The sequence below is a fragment of the Heptranchias perlo genome, chromosome 45, assembly GCF_035084215.1.
Source record: "Heptranchias perlo isolate sHepPer1 chromosome 45, sHepPer1.hap1, whole genome shotgun sequence".
NCBI lineage: Eukaryota > Metazoa > Chordata > Chondrichthyes > Hexanchiformes > Hexanchidae > Heptranchias > Heptranchias perlo.
In genome coordinates, this window is record NC_090369.1 from 2,792,684 (window position 1) to 2,811,059 (window position 18,376).

General features: G+C 54.8%; 1 protein-coding gene across 1 annotated transcript in view; it reads left to right on the top strand.

Annotated features, from left to right (window-relative positions):
• The window catches only part of LOC137306811 (structural maintenance of chromosomes protein 1A), a 38,714-nt gene that overhangs the window by 11,181 nt on the left and 9,157 nt on the right, over positions 1-18,376 (top strand). The window contains exons 10-20 of the mRNA XM_067976202.1: positions 314-499; positions 1,108-1,287; positions 2,222-2,368; positions 2,580-2,717; positions 2,931-3,047; positions 4,333-4,439; positions 7,459-7,600; positions 9,166-9,311; positions 10,683-10,836; positions 11,969-12,079; positions 13,976-14,132. Coding sequence (XP_067832303.1) covers positions 314-499; positions 1,108-1,287; positions 2,222-2,368; positions 2,580-2,717; positions 2,931-3,047; positions 4,333-4,439; positions 7,459-7,600; positions 9,166-9,311; positions 10,683-10,836; positions 11,969-12,079; positions 13,976-14,132 — 1,585 coding nt within the window. The remainder of the gene's footprint in view (positions 1-313; positions 500-1,107; positions 1,288-2,221; positions 2,369-2,579; positions 2,718-2,930; positions 3,048-4,332; positions 4,440-7,458; positions 7,601-9,165; positions 9,312-10,682; positions 10,837-11,968; positions 12,080-13,975; positions 14,133-18,376) is intronic.

The following is an 18,376-nucleotide window of genomic DNA, read 5'->3' on the forward strand; positions in this document are numbered from 1 at the left end:
GGAGCTCAAAAGGCAGCAAGATGCAATAATGGGCCAGTCCAGTTATTATAGGGATGGGATGAATGGTCATTTCTCATCCTTTACTGTTCTTGTGTGGGCATGTAGGAACAGGAGGAGGCCATGCAGCCCCTCGGGCCTCCCACGCCATTCAGTTAGATCAAGGCTGAAATGTATCTTAACCTCATTTACCCGCCATCTCTCCATAGCCCTTGCTGCAAAGATGTCAAGCGCTTTGGGACATCCTGAGGCGCTATATAAATGCGAGTCTTTTCTTTCTTTCGTTTAACTATCTTTTTTATTTGCGTACACACAGTACGGCCGGCTGATTGACCTGTGCCAGCCCACGCAGAAGAAGTACCAGATTGCCGTCACCAAAGTGCTGGGAAAGAACATGGACGCCATTATCGTGGACACAGAGAAGACCGGGAGGGACTGCATCCAGTACATCAAGGAACAGCGAGGAGAGCCGGAGACCTTCCTACCACTCGACTACCTGGAGGTCAGGGAGCAAATGCCGAGGTTTCTCGTCACTCAGAAACCCAGTTCGAGCCTAAAGAGAGTGGGAGGGAAGTCTTCAGTAAATTGAGGCGCGGTGATCAGCTGAAGCCAAGCTTGGGCATCAGAAGCCGGGAAGAAGAGGAGACTGGGAGGAGCTCAGTCCTGCAGTTTAGTCAGAGCAGGAGCCTGCCGTCCATCTTGATTTTCAGAGCACTGAGGGCGCATGTGTAGGTTGGGGATTTTCAAAATTACTGTGTCAGTGTCGCTTGGGAATTCCGTGAAGGCGGGTGAAATCTGCCTCGTCTGTGTGGCAAAGCATCCGGCAGTGACAGTGAGAGAGTTTGCAGCTGTCTAACACTGGGGTGTGCGGTACTGGTGGGCACAGGTCTGTCGCTGGTGGTGGCAGCGCTGGGCACGATCTGAGCAGGTTGATTAAGGAATATCACAAGTGTATTGGGTCAGATGTGACTCTTACCTTATGGTACCCGGTGCTGATGTACTCAGTAGACCCAGCGACCGCATTAGTACCCAGCGCGTTACACGGGACGGGACGAGGTTTGTCTCCCTGGGGCTCGCCCAGTTGACCTTGTGACCTTTTTCTGGTTTCAGGTCAAACCCACCGACGAGAAGCTTCGAGAGCTGCGGGGAGCCAAGCTGGTGATCGACGTCATCCGTTATGAGCCGCCGCACATCAAGAAGGCGCTGCAGTACGCCTGCGGGAACGCGCTGGTGTGCGACAATGTGGAGGACGCCAGGAGGATTGCCTTCGGGGGGCCGCAGAGGCACAAGGTGCTCCCGCACTGCTGGTATCCCGGACCGCCAATGGGGAAAGCGCGAAGCCCCTCCCACCCCCCTTGCGCTGGCTGACCTACATTGGTTCCCGGTCCACCAATGCCTCGATTTTTAAAATTCTCATCCTCCTGTTCACATCCCTCCCTGGCCTCGACCCTCTCCCTATCTCGATAACCTCCTCCAGCCCTACAACCCTCCGAGATCTCTGCGCCCCTCCATTTCTGGCCTCTTGTTCAGTCCCGATTTCCATCGCTCCACCATTGGCGGCCGTGCCTTCAGCTGCCTCGGCCCTAAGCTCTGGAATTCCCTCCCTAAATTAATCTATATCTCTCGCTCTCCCGCTCTCTCCCCTGCCCCCACTGCAATGGCCCTTTCTGCTTCACCTCCCCCCCCCCCCCCCACCACCACCCCAGGTGGTTTTGGCGGGTTTGCCTCGGTGAATCACAAAGTGGTTCCAATCCCTGTTCCCTGGTGAATCAGCTGACCGCACCTGGATTGATGGTTGGGGTTGGTTTGGACAGACTCTTCCCTGGGCTAGGGCAGAGGGCTTCCTGCTTCTGACCAGTGTCCAGTCACTCCAGCTGGTTAAAGCACGCGTGCTGACCCCCACGGTTGAAAATCCTCAATGACACTAACGAACAGCGATCACTCGGCAAGGTAAAGGAAGAAGCTGTGTCTATATAGCGCCTTATCCCATCCTCGGAATGACACAAACACTTCACCCCTAGGCCCTCCTTGGTCTGCTTGATCCCCCATACTCCGCTCTGCTGTTCATTAACAAAATGGAGACCTCGGCTTTAATGCACACACAGCTCCCAGTGCCTGGCGGGGGCTCCGTGCCCCAGCGTTGAGCTCCTCCAGTTCCTTGTCGACCCTTTCTTTTAAAACTCTCTTCCTTCCGTTTCCCCTCTCACTCTCTCTCTTTCTGCAGACCGTCGCTCTGGACGGGACCCTGTTCCAGAAATCCGGGGTGATTTCAGGAGGCGCGAGTGACCTGAAGGCCAAAGCCAGGCGCTGGGACGAGAAGGCGGTCGAGAAGCTGAAGAACAAGAAAGAGAAGCTGACAGAGGAGCTGAAGGTGACAGAAAGAAAGATCTTGCATTTCTATCACGACGTAAACTACAGCAGCGTGAAACGGATCATTTTTATGGTGTATGTTCGCGGGAAACTTCTCTCGCGGGAATGTACTCGGCGCAATTGTACAGGATACGGAGTTCAAATGGCAAATTTGAACAGTTTGGTTTACTGGTCTAATGCGACGGGTCTGTATTCATTAATTCCTATGACAGGAGCAAATGAAGATTAAAAGGAAGGAAGCTGAGCTGCGCCAGGTGCAGTCACAGGCTCATGGGCTCCAGATGAGGTTGAAATATTCCCAGAGTGACCTGGATCAGACCAAGACCCGGCATCTCTCCCTCAACATGCAGGTCAGCATCGCAGCGTATGTGTATCCTCTGCGACGCACGAGAGCTCTCTATCTCTTCTCTCTTTCTCTCACTTTTTTTCCCCCCGCCCCATCTATTCCGCCCCGGTCGTGCGCTCTCCCTCTTTTGCCCTGCTCTCACCCTCCCTCCCCGCTGGCGCTCGCCCTCCCACCCCGCTGGCGCTCGGCCTCTCACTGTTTTCTTCTTGTGCTGCAGGAGAAGTCCAAGCTGGAGAGTGAGCTGGCAAACTTCGGACCAAAAATCAACGACATCAAACGTACCGTCCAGGCACGGGAGCGAGAGATGAAAGATCTGAAGGAGAAGATGAACCAGGTAAGGCAGCCCTGCTCTGAATCCTTCCCTCTCCATTTTGCATAGACTGTCCAATTGTATAGTATATTCTCAGGGAGACGATATTTTACTTGGACTCGACAGCAGACCTGCCCTGCCTCACCTGCGTACAGACCCTATCCCCCAATACCTTCTCTCGCCTTGACTGCATGCTGTTGCCCCTTTACCCCTTTTGTACCGTGTGCTTCAAAGCAGGGAGATGTCAAGGCTGAGGGATTGTGCCCATTCATACTGCTTCCTCGCAGGGCATACTTGCACAGTGGCTTTAAAGGGGCAGGCCAGGTGAGAAGCTAAGCGCAAGAACTGTGGTCTAGACCCTCAGACTACCCAAGGGCAGCACCACAGGTGATTGCTAGTATTCTTTTTTTTAAAAAAAATCTTTGACGAGAATCACTTAGTGAGTGGCAGTAAACTGCGTCGCATTGAAGGCTGCAAGAGCCTAAACTTGTTTGCAGTGGAAGTGATGGTTTGGTCGAGTCCCGGAACGGCCTGGCTCTCGGTTTGGGTTCCGCCAGCATCACTCGGCTCCAGACTTCGTTACAACCTTGGCCCAAACATGGACACAAGAGCTGAGGTTATAGAGTGACTGCCCTTGACATCAAGTCAGCATTCGACCGAGTGGCACCAAGGAGCCCTAGTAAAATTAAAGTCAATGAGGATCAAGGGGCATATTCTCCAGTGGCTGGAGTCACACCGAGCGCAAAGGAAGATGGTTGTGGGTGTTGGAGGCCAATCATCTCAGCCCCAGGACATCGCTGCAGGATTCCTCAGGCCAGCGTGCTTGACCCAACTACCTTCAGCTGCTTCATCAATGGCCACCTCTCCATCATGAGGTCAGAAGTGGGGCTGTTCGCTGATGATTGCACAGTGTTCAGCTCCATTCGCAATTCCTCAGGTAATGATGCAGTCCGTGCCCACATGCAGCGAGGCTTGGACTGATAGGTGACAAGTAACATTCGCGCCACACAAATGCCAAGCAGTGGCCGTCTCCAACAAGAGAGATTTCTAACCACCTCCCCATGACGTTCAGTGGCATTACCATCACCGAGTCCCCCACCATTAACATCCTGGGGGGGTCGCCATTGACCAGAAACTCAACTGGACCAGCCGCATAAATGCCGTGGCTACTGGAGCAGGTCAGCGGCTGGGTATTCTGCGGCAAGTGGCTCACCTCCCTACTCCCCAACCGGCGAGCGATGCCCGTATCCCAAGGATGGATTTAACAACACTCAGTGCTGATGTGACTATGCTCCTGTTGCTACCCTAGGTGGAGGACGAGGTGTTTGAGGAATTCTGTCGAGAAATTGGAGTGAGGAACATCAGGGAGTTCGAAGAGGAGAAGGTGAAAAGACAGAACGAGATAGCAAAAAAAAGGTACGTGGATTGGATGCTTATTTTCTCTGCCTCTATCTCTATCTCTCTCTCTCTGCCTCCCCACCCCGGTGCGCCTCGGGCTCCCCACCCCGGTGCGCCTCGGGCTCCCCACCCCGGTGCGCCTCGGGCTCCCCACCCCGGTGCGCCTCGGGCTCCCCACCCCGGTGCGCCTCGGGCTCCCCACCCCGGTGCGCCTCGGGCTCCCCACCCCGGTGCGCCTCGGGCTCCCCACCCCGGTGCGCCTCGGGCTCCCCACCCCGGTGCGCCTCGGGCTCCCCACCCCGGTGCGCCTCGGGCTCCCCACCCCGGTGCGCCTCGGGCTCCCCACCCCGGTGCGCCTCGGGCTCCCCACCCCGGTGCGCCTCGGGCTCCCCACCCCGGTGCGCCTCGGGCTCCCCACCCCGGTGCGCCTCGGGCTCCCCACCCCGGTGCGCCTCGGGCTCCCCACCCCGGTGCGCCTCGGGCTCCCCACCCCGGTGCGCCTCGGGCTCCCCACCCCGGTGCGCCTCGGGCTCCCCACCCCGGTGCGCCTCGGGCTCCCCACCCCGGTGCGCCTCGGGCTCCCCACCCCGGTGCGCCTCGGGCTCCCCACCCCGGTGCGCCTCGGGCTCCCCACCCCGGTGCGCCTCGGGCTCCCCACCCCGGTGCGCCTCGGGCTCCCCACCCCGGTGCGCCTCGGGCTCCCCACCCCGGTGCGCCTCGGGCTCCCCACCCCGGTGCGCCTCGGGCTCCCCACCCCGGTGCGCCTCGGGCTCCCCACCCCGGTGCGCCTCGGGCTCCCCACCCCGGTGCGCCTCGGGCTCCCCACCCCGGTGCGCCTCGGGCTCCCCACCCCGGTGCGCCTCGGGCTCCCCACCCCGGTGCGCCTCGGGCTCCCCACCCCGGTGCGCCTCGGGCTCCCCACCCCGGTGCGCCTCGGGCTCCCCACCCCGGTGCGCCTCGGGCTCCCCACCCCGGTGCGCCTCGGGCTCCCCACCCCGGTGCGCCTCGGGCTCCCCACCCCGGTGCGCCTCGGGCTCCCCACCCCGGTGCGCCTCGGGCTCCCCACCCCGGTGCGCCTCGGGCTCCCCACCCCGGTGCGCCTCGGGCTCCCCACCCCGGTGCGCCTCGGGCTCCCCACCCCGGTGCGCCTCGGGCTCCCCACCCCGGTGCGCCTCGGGCTCCCCACCCCGGTGCGCCTCGGGCTCCCCACCCCGGTGCGCCTCGGGCTCCCCACCCCGGTGCGCCTCGGGCTCCCCACCCCGGTGCGCCTCGGGCTCCCCACCCCGGTGCGCCTCGGGCTCCCCACCCCGGTGCGCCTCGGGCTCCCCACCCCGGTGCGCCTCGGGCTCCCCACCCCGGTGCGCCTCGGGCTCCCCACCCCGGTGCGCCTCGGGCTCCCTCCCCCCACCCGATGTGCCTCGGGCTCCGTCTCGCGGTCGCTGTCTCTCTTGCCCCACTGCAATGGCCCTCGGTGCTTCAGTTTCCCCTCCCTCCCCCCCCCCCCCCCCCCCCGGTGGTTTGGTGGGTTCGTCTCGGTGAAACTCTGAGCCGTACACAGTTCCACCCCCTGTTCTCTAGTGAATTAGCTGGCTGCACCTGGCTTGATAGAAGGAGTTCCCTGGGCTACGGCAGAGGGGTTCCTGCTTCTGATCGGTGTCCAGAGACTCCAGGTGGTTAAAGCACACGTGCTGACCACCAGCTGAGGACCTGTGACTCCCCCCACGGTTGAATATCCTCATGAACTATGATCACTTGGCAAGGTAAAGGGAGAAGTTGTGTGTTTATATAGCACCGTATCCCATCCTCAGAGCGCCACAAAGCGCTTCACAGCCAATTATTATTTAGGCAAACTAGGCAGACAGTTCGTGCACAGCAAGATTCCACAAACAGCCATGGTGTGTGACTTTTTGCCGCTGTGACTTTAGCGTGTCGGCCAATGCGGGCTCCTGATAATCACAGCTATACCCTCAATCCCAGCTCCCCGCTTAGTATAGAGAATTGCCCACCTCAGTCATGTAGACCCAAGGCTCCAGGTTCCGCTCTCCGCTCCGATCAGCTGATTTCAGCTGGAGTGGTCGTAGGGTCACTGCCTCTATGCCACTGGCCGGCCAGCATTCCTGGTTGCTATCCAGCGACCCCTGGTGGGAAAGCATGTGTGTGCAGACAGGATCAAACTGGGAAGGGGAGTGGTGAGAATGTGGAACCCGCTACCAGAAGGAGTAGTTGAATCAAATAGCGCAGTTGCCTTTAAGGGGAAGCTAGATTAAGTACATGAGGGAGAAAGGAATAGAAGGATACATTGATAGGATGAGATGAAGTAAATGGAGTGGGAGGAGGCTCGTGTGGAGCATAAGCACCGAATGGCCTGTTTCTGTGCTGTTAATTCCGTGTTCAGTAGTCTGCTAACACTCGCTGTCCATGATGAATGGCCACCTTAGTGAGGCACGAGAGGCTGTGTGGAGCCCGTACCCCAGCCAGGGTCGACGCCTGTGTGGGGGTGGGACAGGATACATCACATGCCCTGTGAAATTAGAAAAACATCCTCAAGTGGGGTTGTACAGTATTAACAGACTCACCGTCGAGTGGGATGGTACTGTATTAACAAAGGCTCACCTTCGAGTGAGGGTTGTACTGTATTAACAAAGGCTCACCTTCGAGTGAGGGTTGTACTGTATTAACAAAGGCTCACCTTCGAGTGAGGGTTGTACTGTATTAACAAAGGCTCACCTTCGAGTGAGGGTTGTACTGTATTAACAAAGGCTCACCTTCGAGTGAGGGTTGTACTGTATTAACAAAGGCTCACCTTCGAGTGAAGGTTATACTGTATTAACAAAGGCTCACCGTCGAGTGAGGGTTGTACTGTATTAACAGGCTCACCTTCGAGTGAGGGTTGTACTGTATTAACAAAGGCTCACCTTCGAGTGAGGGTTGTACTGTATTAACAAAGGCTCACCTTCGAGTGAGGGTTGTACTGTATTAACAGGCTCACCTTCGAGTGAGGGTTGTACTGTATTAACTTGATGCCCACATCCTGCAGGCTGGAGTTTGAGAACCAGAAGACCAGGCTGGGGATCCAGCTGGACTACGAGCGGCAGCAGCTGAAGGAGGACCAGGACAAGGTGCACATGTGGGAGCAAACAGTGAAGAAGGACGAGAATGAGATCGAAAAACTGAAAAAGGTACCGCCATGTTGATTTAGTGTTGGTGGCTTGCTGCGTCTGAACTAATTGGTGGGAGTTGAGGCTCAGTTGCCCTGGGAGTGTTTGATGGGACAGTGTAGAGGGAGCTTTACTCTGTATCTAACCCTGTACCTGCCCTGGGAGTGTTTGATGGGACAGTGTAGAGGGAGCTTTACTCTGTATCTAATCCTGTACCTGCCCTGGGAGTGTTTGACGGGACGGTGTAGAGGGAGCTTTACTCTGTATCTAACCCTGTACCTGCCCTGGGAGTGTTTGACGGGACGGTGTAGAGGGAGCTTTACTCTGTATCTAACCCTGTACCTGCCCTGGGAGTGTTTGATGGGACAGTGTAGAGGGAGCTTTACTCTGTATCTAATCCTGTACCTGCCCTGGGAGTGTTTGATGGGACAGTGTAGAGGGAGCTTTACTCTGTATCTAATCCTGTACCTGCCCTGGGAGTGTTTGATGGGACAGTGTAGAGGGAGCTTTACTCTGTATCTAACCCTGTACTTGCCCTGGGAGTGTTTGATGGGACAGTGTAGAGGGAGCTTTACTCTGTATCTAATCCTGTACCTGCCCTGGGAGTGTTTGATGGGACAGTGTAGAGGGAGCTTTACTCTGTATCTAACCCTGTACCTGCCCTGGGAGTGTTTGATGGGACAGTGTAGAGGGAGCTTTACTCTGTATCTAACCCTGTACCTGCCCTGGGAGTGTTTGACGGGACAGTGTAGAGGGAGCTTTACTCTGTATCTAACCCTGTACCTGCCCTGGGAGTGTTTGATGGGACAGTGTAGAGGGAGCTTTACTCTGTATCTAACCCTGTACCTGCCCTGGGAGTGTTTGTTGGTGACGCTGGGAGGCTGACAAACAGAAAGTGTTCCATTTCTCAGCACTAACACCCCCACCTTGATGAACACAATTCACCCTGTCCTATAAGAAATAATAAGCAACAACAAACCATTGTTTAACTTTGCAATATAGATTATATAATAATTAATACACACCAACCTCCCTGATAACATTTTTAAATTAGTTTTTCTTATTGAAAGGGGAATAAATTCACAAACAAATAAAAGCGGTGAGCTTTTGAAGAATAGTGCCCCCCTCCCGCCATGGGGTAAATGCAGTACCTAGTGTGGATGGAGTAATACTGACCAGGATGGTTCCAGATTTAATCCCTGGTGTGGTAAGATTGACTAACTTACCACATGTGGCCACAAATAGTCCATCTCGGCCAGGCAATAAACAGAATTGGCCCCAGTGCCCCGGGGCTGACGTTGAGAAAAATTAGCCAGACCATCACCTCTTTGCCGTTACCGAGTGACCGCTGTTGGAAAGTGTACGTGTGAGCATGTAAATACTGGATGAGGACAGCGCTCAAGCTCCCCACCCATGGTCGAGTAGACTGTTAGTCCAGGATCGCACACGGCCAGCTGGTATTGGAGTGGCGCCCGTCCCCGTGGGGTGGGGGGGGGTGGAATAGAGGTTTTGTTTTTGACTGAGGTGGGGTGCGTGGCGAAAGAAGGGTCAGCTTCTTGCTTTCAGTTGCCGCTCTCCGTTTGCAGGAAGAGCACAGGCACATGAAGATCATCGACGAGACCATGGCCCAACTGCAGGACCTGAAGAACCAGCACCTGGCCAAGAAGTCAGAGGTCAACGACAAGAACCACGAGATGGACGACATCCGCAAGAAGCTCGGAGGGGCCAGCAAGTCAGTGGTTTAGAATCGGTCCGGGGTTTAGTGGGTGGGGGGGGTGCAGGGGCAGTGGGGATAGAGCGTGTCCTTTTACATCCGAGGCATAGGAACAGGAGACGGCCGTTCAGCCACTCGAGGCCGTTCCGCCGTTCATTTAGATCACGGCTGATGTGTATCTTAACTCCGATGATGTGGAGATGCCGGTGATGGACTGGGGTTAACAATTGTAAACAATTTTACAACACCAAGTTATAGTCCAGCAATTTTATTTTTAATCCCACAAGCTTTCGGGGGCTTTCCCCTTCCTCAGGCAGTGTGGAAATTTCAAAACAGAGATGGATAGATTTTTGACAGGCAAGAGTACTAAGGGTTATGGAATCAAGACGGATAGATGGAATTAAGATACAGGTCAGCCATGATCTAATTGAATGGCGGAGCAGGTTCGAGGGGCTGAGTGGCCTCCTCCTGTTCCTCTGTCTGCTGGCTGCCGTTGGTCTCTGTACAGTTCCTAGCCGGTAAGAGTTCCTAATTTAGTAGTGACTGACTTTGTCAAACTCCAGCCCGATGGGAAGAGCACTACCCAGTCTAAGGTGTCCCGGGCCACACTGGGAATTTCTACAACTGATCATAGAATCTTACAGCACAGAAGGAGACCATTCGGTCCATCGTGTCCGTACCGATTGGTCCCACTCCCCCCTGCTATTTCCCCATTGCCCTGCAAATTTCCTCCCCTTCAAGTATTTATCCAATTCCCCTTTTGAAAGTTACTGTTGAATCTGCTTCCACCGCCCTTTCAGATTCCAGATCACCACAACTCGCTGCGCGCGTTTTGTTTGAACCGATAAACGTCGTTTGCCGCAAAGTGATGGTCCATTTATGTCCAGCACCCCCTTTCAGCAGGTGGGCGTCGCTGAAACAAAGCGGCATGTCTGGAGGAGCCCACCGGTCGCAGAGACCGAGCCGCGGATCACCCGGGGCAGGCGCGAGCCCCTCGGGAGGGGAGGGGGCAAGTCTCTCCGCACCACTGGGTGTAGGAGGGACGGGGGGGTGGGGGGGAGCACGGGGCTCCCGATCCCTGCACAGTGACCTCTGCTGCAAAGTGCGCGAGAGAGAGACTGAGGGCGTGTTGTGATGCCTCCCTTGGTCGAGTAGCCCAGCTAGGCCGTCTCGCCGCTTGGACGAGGCGCTGGGAATCCAGCCGGTGCGGTAGATCCGTGTCCCGGCAACTGTCGGGGGTGGGGGAGGCCCCCTTCCGGGAGAAAGGAGTAGACGGAACGCGCGGCCTTAACCGTCGGCCGAAAGCAGCGAGGCGGCGCGCTCCCTCCCCGGTGTCGGTGCAAGAAATGTCGGGCGTTTCTCACCACGGGCCCCTTTTCCATTCCGCAGGGAGATGACCCACCTCCAGAAGGAAGTCACCGCCATCGAGACCAAACTGGAGCAGAAGCGGAGCGACCGGCACAACCTGCTGCAAAGCTGCAAAATGCAGGACATCAAACTGCCCCTGCACCAGGGGAGCATGGACGACATCAGTCAGGAGGAGGTGAAGTGTTATGGACGCTTGCTGGACTTGTTCCAGCAGGCGACGGTTTTATAAAAAAAAGTCTACATCCCTTTTCTTTCTATTTTTCTCTTTGCTCTTTTCCCCTCCCCGCCAGAAACCTCCTACTGCCAGCCGTGGGTGCCACTCTCGCCTCTGAGTCAGAAGGTCGTGGGTTCGAGCCCCCACTCCAGAGACTTGAGCCCGCAACCCAGTGCCAGTACTGAGGGAGTTCTGCACTGTCGGAGGGCGCCGTCTTTCGGATGAGACGTTAAACCAAGCCCCCTCGGGTGGACGTAAAAGGATCTCTCGGCCGCTATTGGAAGGAGAGCAGGGGAGCTCTCCCCAGAGTCCTGGGTCAATATTTATCCTTCAACCAGCATCAGTTTAAAAAAAAACAGGTTATCTGCTCATTTATCTCATTGCTGTTTGTGGGATCTTGCTGTGTGCAAATTGGCTGCCGCGTTTCCTACATTGCAACAGTGGCCACACTTCAAAAAGTACTTCATTGGCTGTAAAGCGCTTTGGGACGTCCTGAGGTCGTGAAAGGCCCGATAGAAATGCAAACTCTTTCTTTAAAACTTTGATTTTTGATCCCTTCTCTCAATGCTGCCCCTTTTCACTTTCATCCTTGTCGTCTTCAAAAACCGCATTCTTCTATCGGGGGTACAATATAGTAAGAGGAAAAAAATACGTAACCCATCGAGCACCAGATTTCCGTGCTCGAAGGCACTTGAGGCATGGTGGGGGTACTGTTTAATGAGCACCGGCCGCCCCCTGGGTACTTCACCCACCTCGGAGGTGAGGGCCACTGGGTTATTTAACCATGGTGGTTGGGAGATCACGACAAGGCCTAGTGTTGGGGGGTGGGGGTCAGGTTAGAAACCTCTGGGATTTCAGCTTCCCAGGCCTCCTCCTGACTGGAACTCCTAACTGATCCAGAACTCAACTGCCCGGGCCCCGTCCTGCCCCGATCTCTCGCCCCCTCCGTCCTGTCTTTACTTCTGGTGTGTTCGGTCTCTCCGCTCCTCAGTCTGCCCGCTCTCCCCGGATCTTATTTCCCCCCCTTCCCCATCCCACCTGTCACGGCTGGTTGAATTGATTTACCAATGCTTTTTCCCCCCCTCCCCACCAGGGCGGATCGCAGTCCGAGGACACGGGCAACAGTTCCCAGAAGAACTTGAACGCGTATGCACGGGAGGCATTGATCGAGATCGACTACAACGAGCTGTGCGAGGATCTGAAGGTACAATCGCCACGAGAGACTTAGCTCCAATTTTTACGTGGAATTTACAGCACAGTAACAGGCCATTCGACCCATCTGGTCCATGCCGGTATTTATGCTCCACACGACTCTCCTCTCACCCTATCAACATATCCTTATTCTGAGACTGTGCCCCCCTAGTTTTAGATTCCCCCACGAGGGGGTGACATCCTCTCAGCATCTCAGCGAGTTCTCTTTTTATTTTCAGATGTGAAAACTGTCACCACCTGGGCTGCATTTAATTTACTTGGAGAAGTAATGTGCCAGAATCTTCCCATGTTTGCAGAGGCCGCAAATCACTTTAATTATCAACGGTTCTGTTTACACAGAATTTACAACGCAGAAACAGGCCATTCGGCCCAACTGGTCTGTGCCAGCGTTACATGCTCCACACAAACCTCCTCCCACCCTATCCTTCTATTCCTTTCTCCCTCATGTGTTTATCGAGCTTCCCCTTAAATGCGCCTATGCTATTCGCCTCAACCCCTCCATGTGGTAGCGAGTTCCACATTCTCACCGCTCGCTGAGTAAAGACTGAATTCCCTGTTGGATTTTTTTGTGACTGTCTTATATTTTTCATGGCCCCTTGTTCTGGTCTCCCCCACAGGTGGAAACATCTTCTCTACGTCTACCCTATCGAACCCCTTCATAATTTTAAAGTCCTCGATCAGCTCACTCCCCCTCAGCCTTCTCTTTTCTAGAGAAAAGAGCCCCAGCCTGTTCAGCCTTTCCTGATAAGTTAGAACCTCTCCATTCTGGTATCATCCTTGTAAATCTTTTTTGCACCTTCTCCGGTGCCTCTGGCATTTTAATTTGGGGAGAATAACGCCGCCATCTTGCCCGACGAGAGCGGCATCGAAAGGCAGGTCAGCGATTCGGGTCGAGGCTTTCGCTGGAAAATTGACGGCATTCCCAAAATCCCAGAAAGAACCAGAATCCCATTTAACAAGCCCGGAATGTGACTTGTATATAAACCAGAGGGCCGAGCTGTAAACAGAAGGAATCGGGCGACATGATTCCCAAAACTCTGGTGGAAGATTTCGGAATGCCATAACACGATGTTGACCAGGGATGGAGGGGTCGGAGTTGGGAGGGGAAGGTTGGAGCCACGAGGGCTGTGTTCTCTCAGACCGAGAGGATTGAGTGGTGAGGGTGGGGGGGTTTGATTGAACATAGGAACAGGGAATGGGCCATTCAGCCCCTCGAGCCTGCTCCATCATTTAGTTAGATCATAGCTGATCTGTACCGTAACTCCCTTTACCTTTCTTTGTTCCATATCGTTTGATACCCTTACCCAACAAAAATCTATCAGTCTCAGTCTTGAAAGCTCCAATTGTCCCCCAGCATCCACAGCCTTTTGGGGGAAGAGAGATTTCCTTTGTGTCAAAAAGTGCTCCCTGATTTCACTCCTGAACGGCCTAGCTCTAATTTTAAGGCTACGCCCTCTTGTTCTAGATTCGCCCGGCGGTAAAAATAGTTTCTCTCTCTATCTTCCCTATCGAATATTCTCGATTAGATCACCCCTCACCCTTCTAAACTGAAGGGAATACAAAGCAAGCTTATGCAACCTGTAACCCTTTCACCTATATGTTCTTTCCTTCCCCGCCTCCCCTTCCACCCAAACAAGATCGGGGGGCACAGGCCAAACTTGACAAATCCCAATTGCGGTATATGGTTAAGTCGAACGTACAGAATAATATCGTTCAATTTAAGTTCTCGAGTCGAACACTAGATGGTGCAGTTGGGTCAGACTGATGATGCCCCTCGTCAATCACCTTGTGATTTCGAACAAGGTGTGCGAGGCGGGAAAGTTTTGTTCTTCTTAAAAAAAAAATAAAAGGGATTCACTCTGCCCTGATATGTGACTGTCGCACACAGGACGCACTGGCAGACGACGAGGTCAAGATAGAGATGAACAACCTCCAGCAGAAGGTGACGGAGCACCAGAACATCCTGCAGCGGATCGCTGCCCCCAACATGAAGGCCATGGAAAAGCTGGATAGCGTGCGGGATAAATTCCAGGAAACGTCGGAAGGTGGGTCCTTACGCAGTTGGGAGTGTTTCGAAACGCTCAGTGTATGTTGGACAGGCCACTGTGGCTCAGTCAGTGGCACGCTCGCCTCTCGAGTCAGAAGGTCGTGGGTTCGAGCCCCACCTCCAGAGACTCGAGCCCGTACTCCAGGCCAACGCTCCCGTTGCCAGTACTGAGGGAGCGCAGCGCTGTTGGAGGCGTGCCGCCTTTCAGATGAGGCGTCAAACTGAAGTCTGCCCTCTGAGGCGGACGTAAAAGATCCCATGGCTTTATTTCAAAGATGAGCAGGGGGGAGTTCTCCCCGGTGTCAATATTTATCCCTCAACCAACATCACTAAAACAGATGATCTGGTCATTATCACATTGCTGATTGTGGGAGCTTGCTGCGGGCAAATTGGCTGCTGCGTTTCCTATACTACAACAGTGACTACAGTTCAAAAGTACTTCAGTGGCTGTAAAATGCTTTGGGACATCGTGAAAGGTGCTATTGAAATGCAAGTCTTTCTTTATGGAGGCAAACAGGGCAGCCAATTTACAGACAGCAAGATCCCACAAATAACACATGAAGTCAATGACCAGTTGGTCTGCTATTGGTGGTGTAGGTTGAGGGGAGGGACTGTTGGCTCCAGAACACCAGGAGAGCTCCATGCCCTCCTCCTTCCAACAGTACCAGGGGAACCGCCTGGACAGGCAGACAGGGCTTCGACTCGATGCCTCATCCGACACTGCAGCACTCCCCCTCAATATTGCCCAGAGTGTCGACCCTAGAGCACGGCCTCGAGGCCTGGAGCGGGGCTCGAACCTACAACCCTCTGACTTGGGGCGGAGACCGAAACCGACTGAGCTAAGCTGACGTCCGAGGCTTTAGGTACACTTTTCAACAGGAACCAAGCATGATAAAAGGGTGCTGACTATCTTATAGTCACCATCATCGACCACTTCCCGTCACAAAGCAGTTGTTCCCTAATCGTGGTTCTCCCCCTCCCGATTTGTTTTTTCCTACCTCCTTTCTGAAGGGGCCAGCTTTTGTTGGGGTTCAGAGTCATGGGTGCCCTCGGGGAATCTCGCCCAAGTGCCCATTCTTTGTGTGTGAGCCTCGTCAGGCTGTTGAACTATAGGAAGCATCACGGCCACGCCCAAACCCGTCCACGGGCCGTTTGGCCCATCCAGAAGAACCCAGAGCAATTCTCATCCCTGTGTTCAAATCCCCGGGTGGCCTCACCCCCCCCCCCCCCCCCCCCCTCCATCTCTGTAACCTCTTCCAGCCCCTACAACCCTCCGAGATCTCTACGCTCCTCCAATTCCGGCCTCTTGCGCGCCCCCGATTCCCATCGCTCCGCCATTGGCGGCCGTGCCTTCAGTCGTCTCGGCCCCGGGCTCTGGAATTCCCTCCCTAACCCTCTCCGCCCCTCTCCCTCCTCCTTTTAAGACGCTCCTTAAAACCGACCTCTTTGACCGTGGTTTTGGTCACCTGTCCTAATATCTCCTTATGTGGCTCGGGGTCAATTTTTGTCTGATTTACGCTCCTGTGAAGCACCTGGGGGGACGTTTTACGATGTTAAAGGCTCTGTATAAATGAAAGTTGTTATTGTGCCTGTGCAGTCTCTTCCACCCCCGGCACAGATCACGGTATCCATTCATCTGTTAAAAGATTCTGAGGGGGGGAGGGGGGTCACTAGATAGTAATCCTTGGCTGAATTGCCTTCTCTCAAACCCAGGGATCGCTGTGGCGAATTGAGGGCTCCCACTATTTCCACCCCTGGCCGAGATCAGCCCAACTCGCCCAGGACGGGTTGATGGAACCTGCGATGTTCCAGGGGGTTGTTTGTTATTTCTCGCCTTTCCCAGCAGCTGTAACTCGAAAAAAAAAAGGGAGGTCAATGAAAACTCACTTTCCTTGCATTCCAAGAATACCTTGGATACCTTTACCTCCTCCCAAGACTGCAGTTCTCTCAGTGAAGGTTAAGCTTTGAAGCTGCGGACTGGGCGGGGTGGGGGTGGGGGGAGAGAAATTTCTAGAAGCTTGTGGTGGTATCGCAGTTTGACCACGGTCAAAGAGGTCGGTTTTAAGGAGCGTCTTAAAAGGAGGAGGGAGAGGGGCGGAGAGGTTTAGGGAGGGAATTCCAGAGCTCGGGGCCGAGACGACTGAAGGCACGGCCGCCAATGGCGGAGCGATGGAAATCGGGGGCGCGCAAGAGGCCGGAATTGGAGGAGCGCAGAGATCTGGGAGGGTTGTAGGGGCTGCATATTACATAGAGTCCACAGCAACGGGCCTTTTGGACCAACTTGTCCATGCCGGCGTTTCTGCTCCGCACGAGCGTCCTCCCACCCCTTCTTCATCTCACCCTATCCTTCTATTCCTGTCTCCCTCGTGTTTATCGAGCTTCCCCTTAAATTCATCGATTCTATTCCCCTCGACCACTCCATGTGGGAGCGAGTTCCACATTCTCACCGCTCTCTGGGCAAAGAAGTTTCTCTTGAGTTCCCCGATTGTGACGGTCTTATATTTATGGCCCCCTAGTTGTAGTCTCCCCCTCCCCCACAAGTGGAAACATCTTCTCCACGTCTACCCTGTCAAACCCCTTCAAAGTCCTCGATCAGGTCGCCCCTCAGCCTTGCCTTTTTCTAAGGTACGTTAACCCTTCGGGGCCACAGTAGCGGTTTGGTTTGGTTACGATTGCCTTCCGTTCTCCGCTCGGGCTGCCCTGTCGAAGGGGTGTGGGTCACCATACGAGGGAGGGGGTGTTATTTTGAGATGTTCCGGGTCGGGTGGGGAGGAGGGCATGGAGCTCTCCTGGTGTTCTGGAGCCAACAGTCCCTCCCCTCAACCTACACCACCAATAGCAAACCAACTGGTCATTGACTTCATGTGTTATTTGTGGGCTCTTGCTGTCTGTAAATTGGCTGCCCTGTTTGCCTCCATAAAGAAAGACTTGCATTTCAATAGCACCTTTCACGATGTCCCAAAGCATTTTACAGCCACTGAAGTACTTTTGAACTGTAGTCACTGTTGTAGTATAGGAAACGCAGCAGCCAATTTGCCCGCAGCAAGCTCCCACAATCAGCAATGTGATAATGACCAGATCATCTGTTTTAGTGATGTTGGTTGAGGGATAAATATTGACACCGGGGAGAACTCCCCCCTGCTCATCTTTGAAATAAAGCCATGGGATCTTTTACGTCCGCCTCAGAGGGCAGACTTCAGTTTGACGCCTCATCTGAAAGGCGGCACGCCTCCAACAGCGCTGCGCTCCCTCAGTACTGGCAACGGGAGCGTTGGCCCGGAGTACAGGCTCGAGTCTCTGGAGGTGGGGCTCGAACCCACGACCTTCTGACTCGAGAGGCGAGCGTGCCACCGACTGAGCCACAGTGGCCTGTCCGACATACACTGAGCGTCGGAGGGACTAAGTTGTGGGGGAAGACCCAGGAGAGTTCGGGGTGGGGGCGGGTGTGGCATTGTAGAAGATGTGTTCGATAGCGAGCAGTAAGGAAGAGGTCGATCAGGAGCACTGCGTCCAACTAAACCCCGACAGTCGGATGAGGGGGTCGAACTGGGGAAAGGGGAATTTGGCGTCATGTCAGGAAGTTCTGCACAACAAATGATTGACACAAGGAACGGGGGGGGGGGGCAAAAACGCTGGATTAATTTGACACAGCCGGATGCTGTAGCGCGGAGGAGGGGGGCGCGTGTTGTCGTAAGGCTCTCCCAATGCCGACGAGCTAACATGGCCCGAATGACCACCTTCATCTGAATCTCTCTCGCAAGTCCCACGAATGGTTGAAGGGAGCGCTGTGTTGTAGCCGGTGAGGGTTGGACTTGGCTTATGATGCTTTCCACAGGTCGATAGCCGCCTGACACTGACGAGTGAAGTGCCAGAGTTTTTAAGGGAGAGGTCAGAGTGTGAAAGAAATAACTTGCATTTGTGTAGCTCCTTTCACGACCGTAGGACATTCCAAAATGCTTTACTGCCAGTGAGGTACTTTTTGAACTGTAGTGACTGTTGCAATGTAGGCCGCCAGTTTGTGCACAGCAAGATCCCACAAACAGCAACGGGATACCGACCAGATAATCGGTTTTAGTGATAAATATTGGCCAGGACCCCGGGGAGAACTCCTCTGCTCTTCTTCCAGTAGTGGGATCTTTTACATCCACCTGAGAGAGGCAGACGGGGGGCCTGGTTTAACGTCTCACCCTAAAGACGGCACCTCCGACAGTGCGGCGCTCCCTCAGTTACTGCACTGGGAGT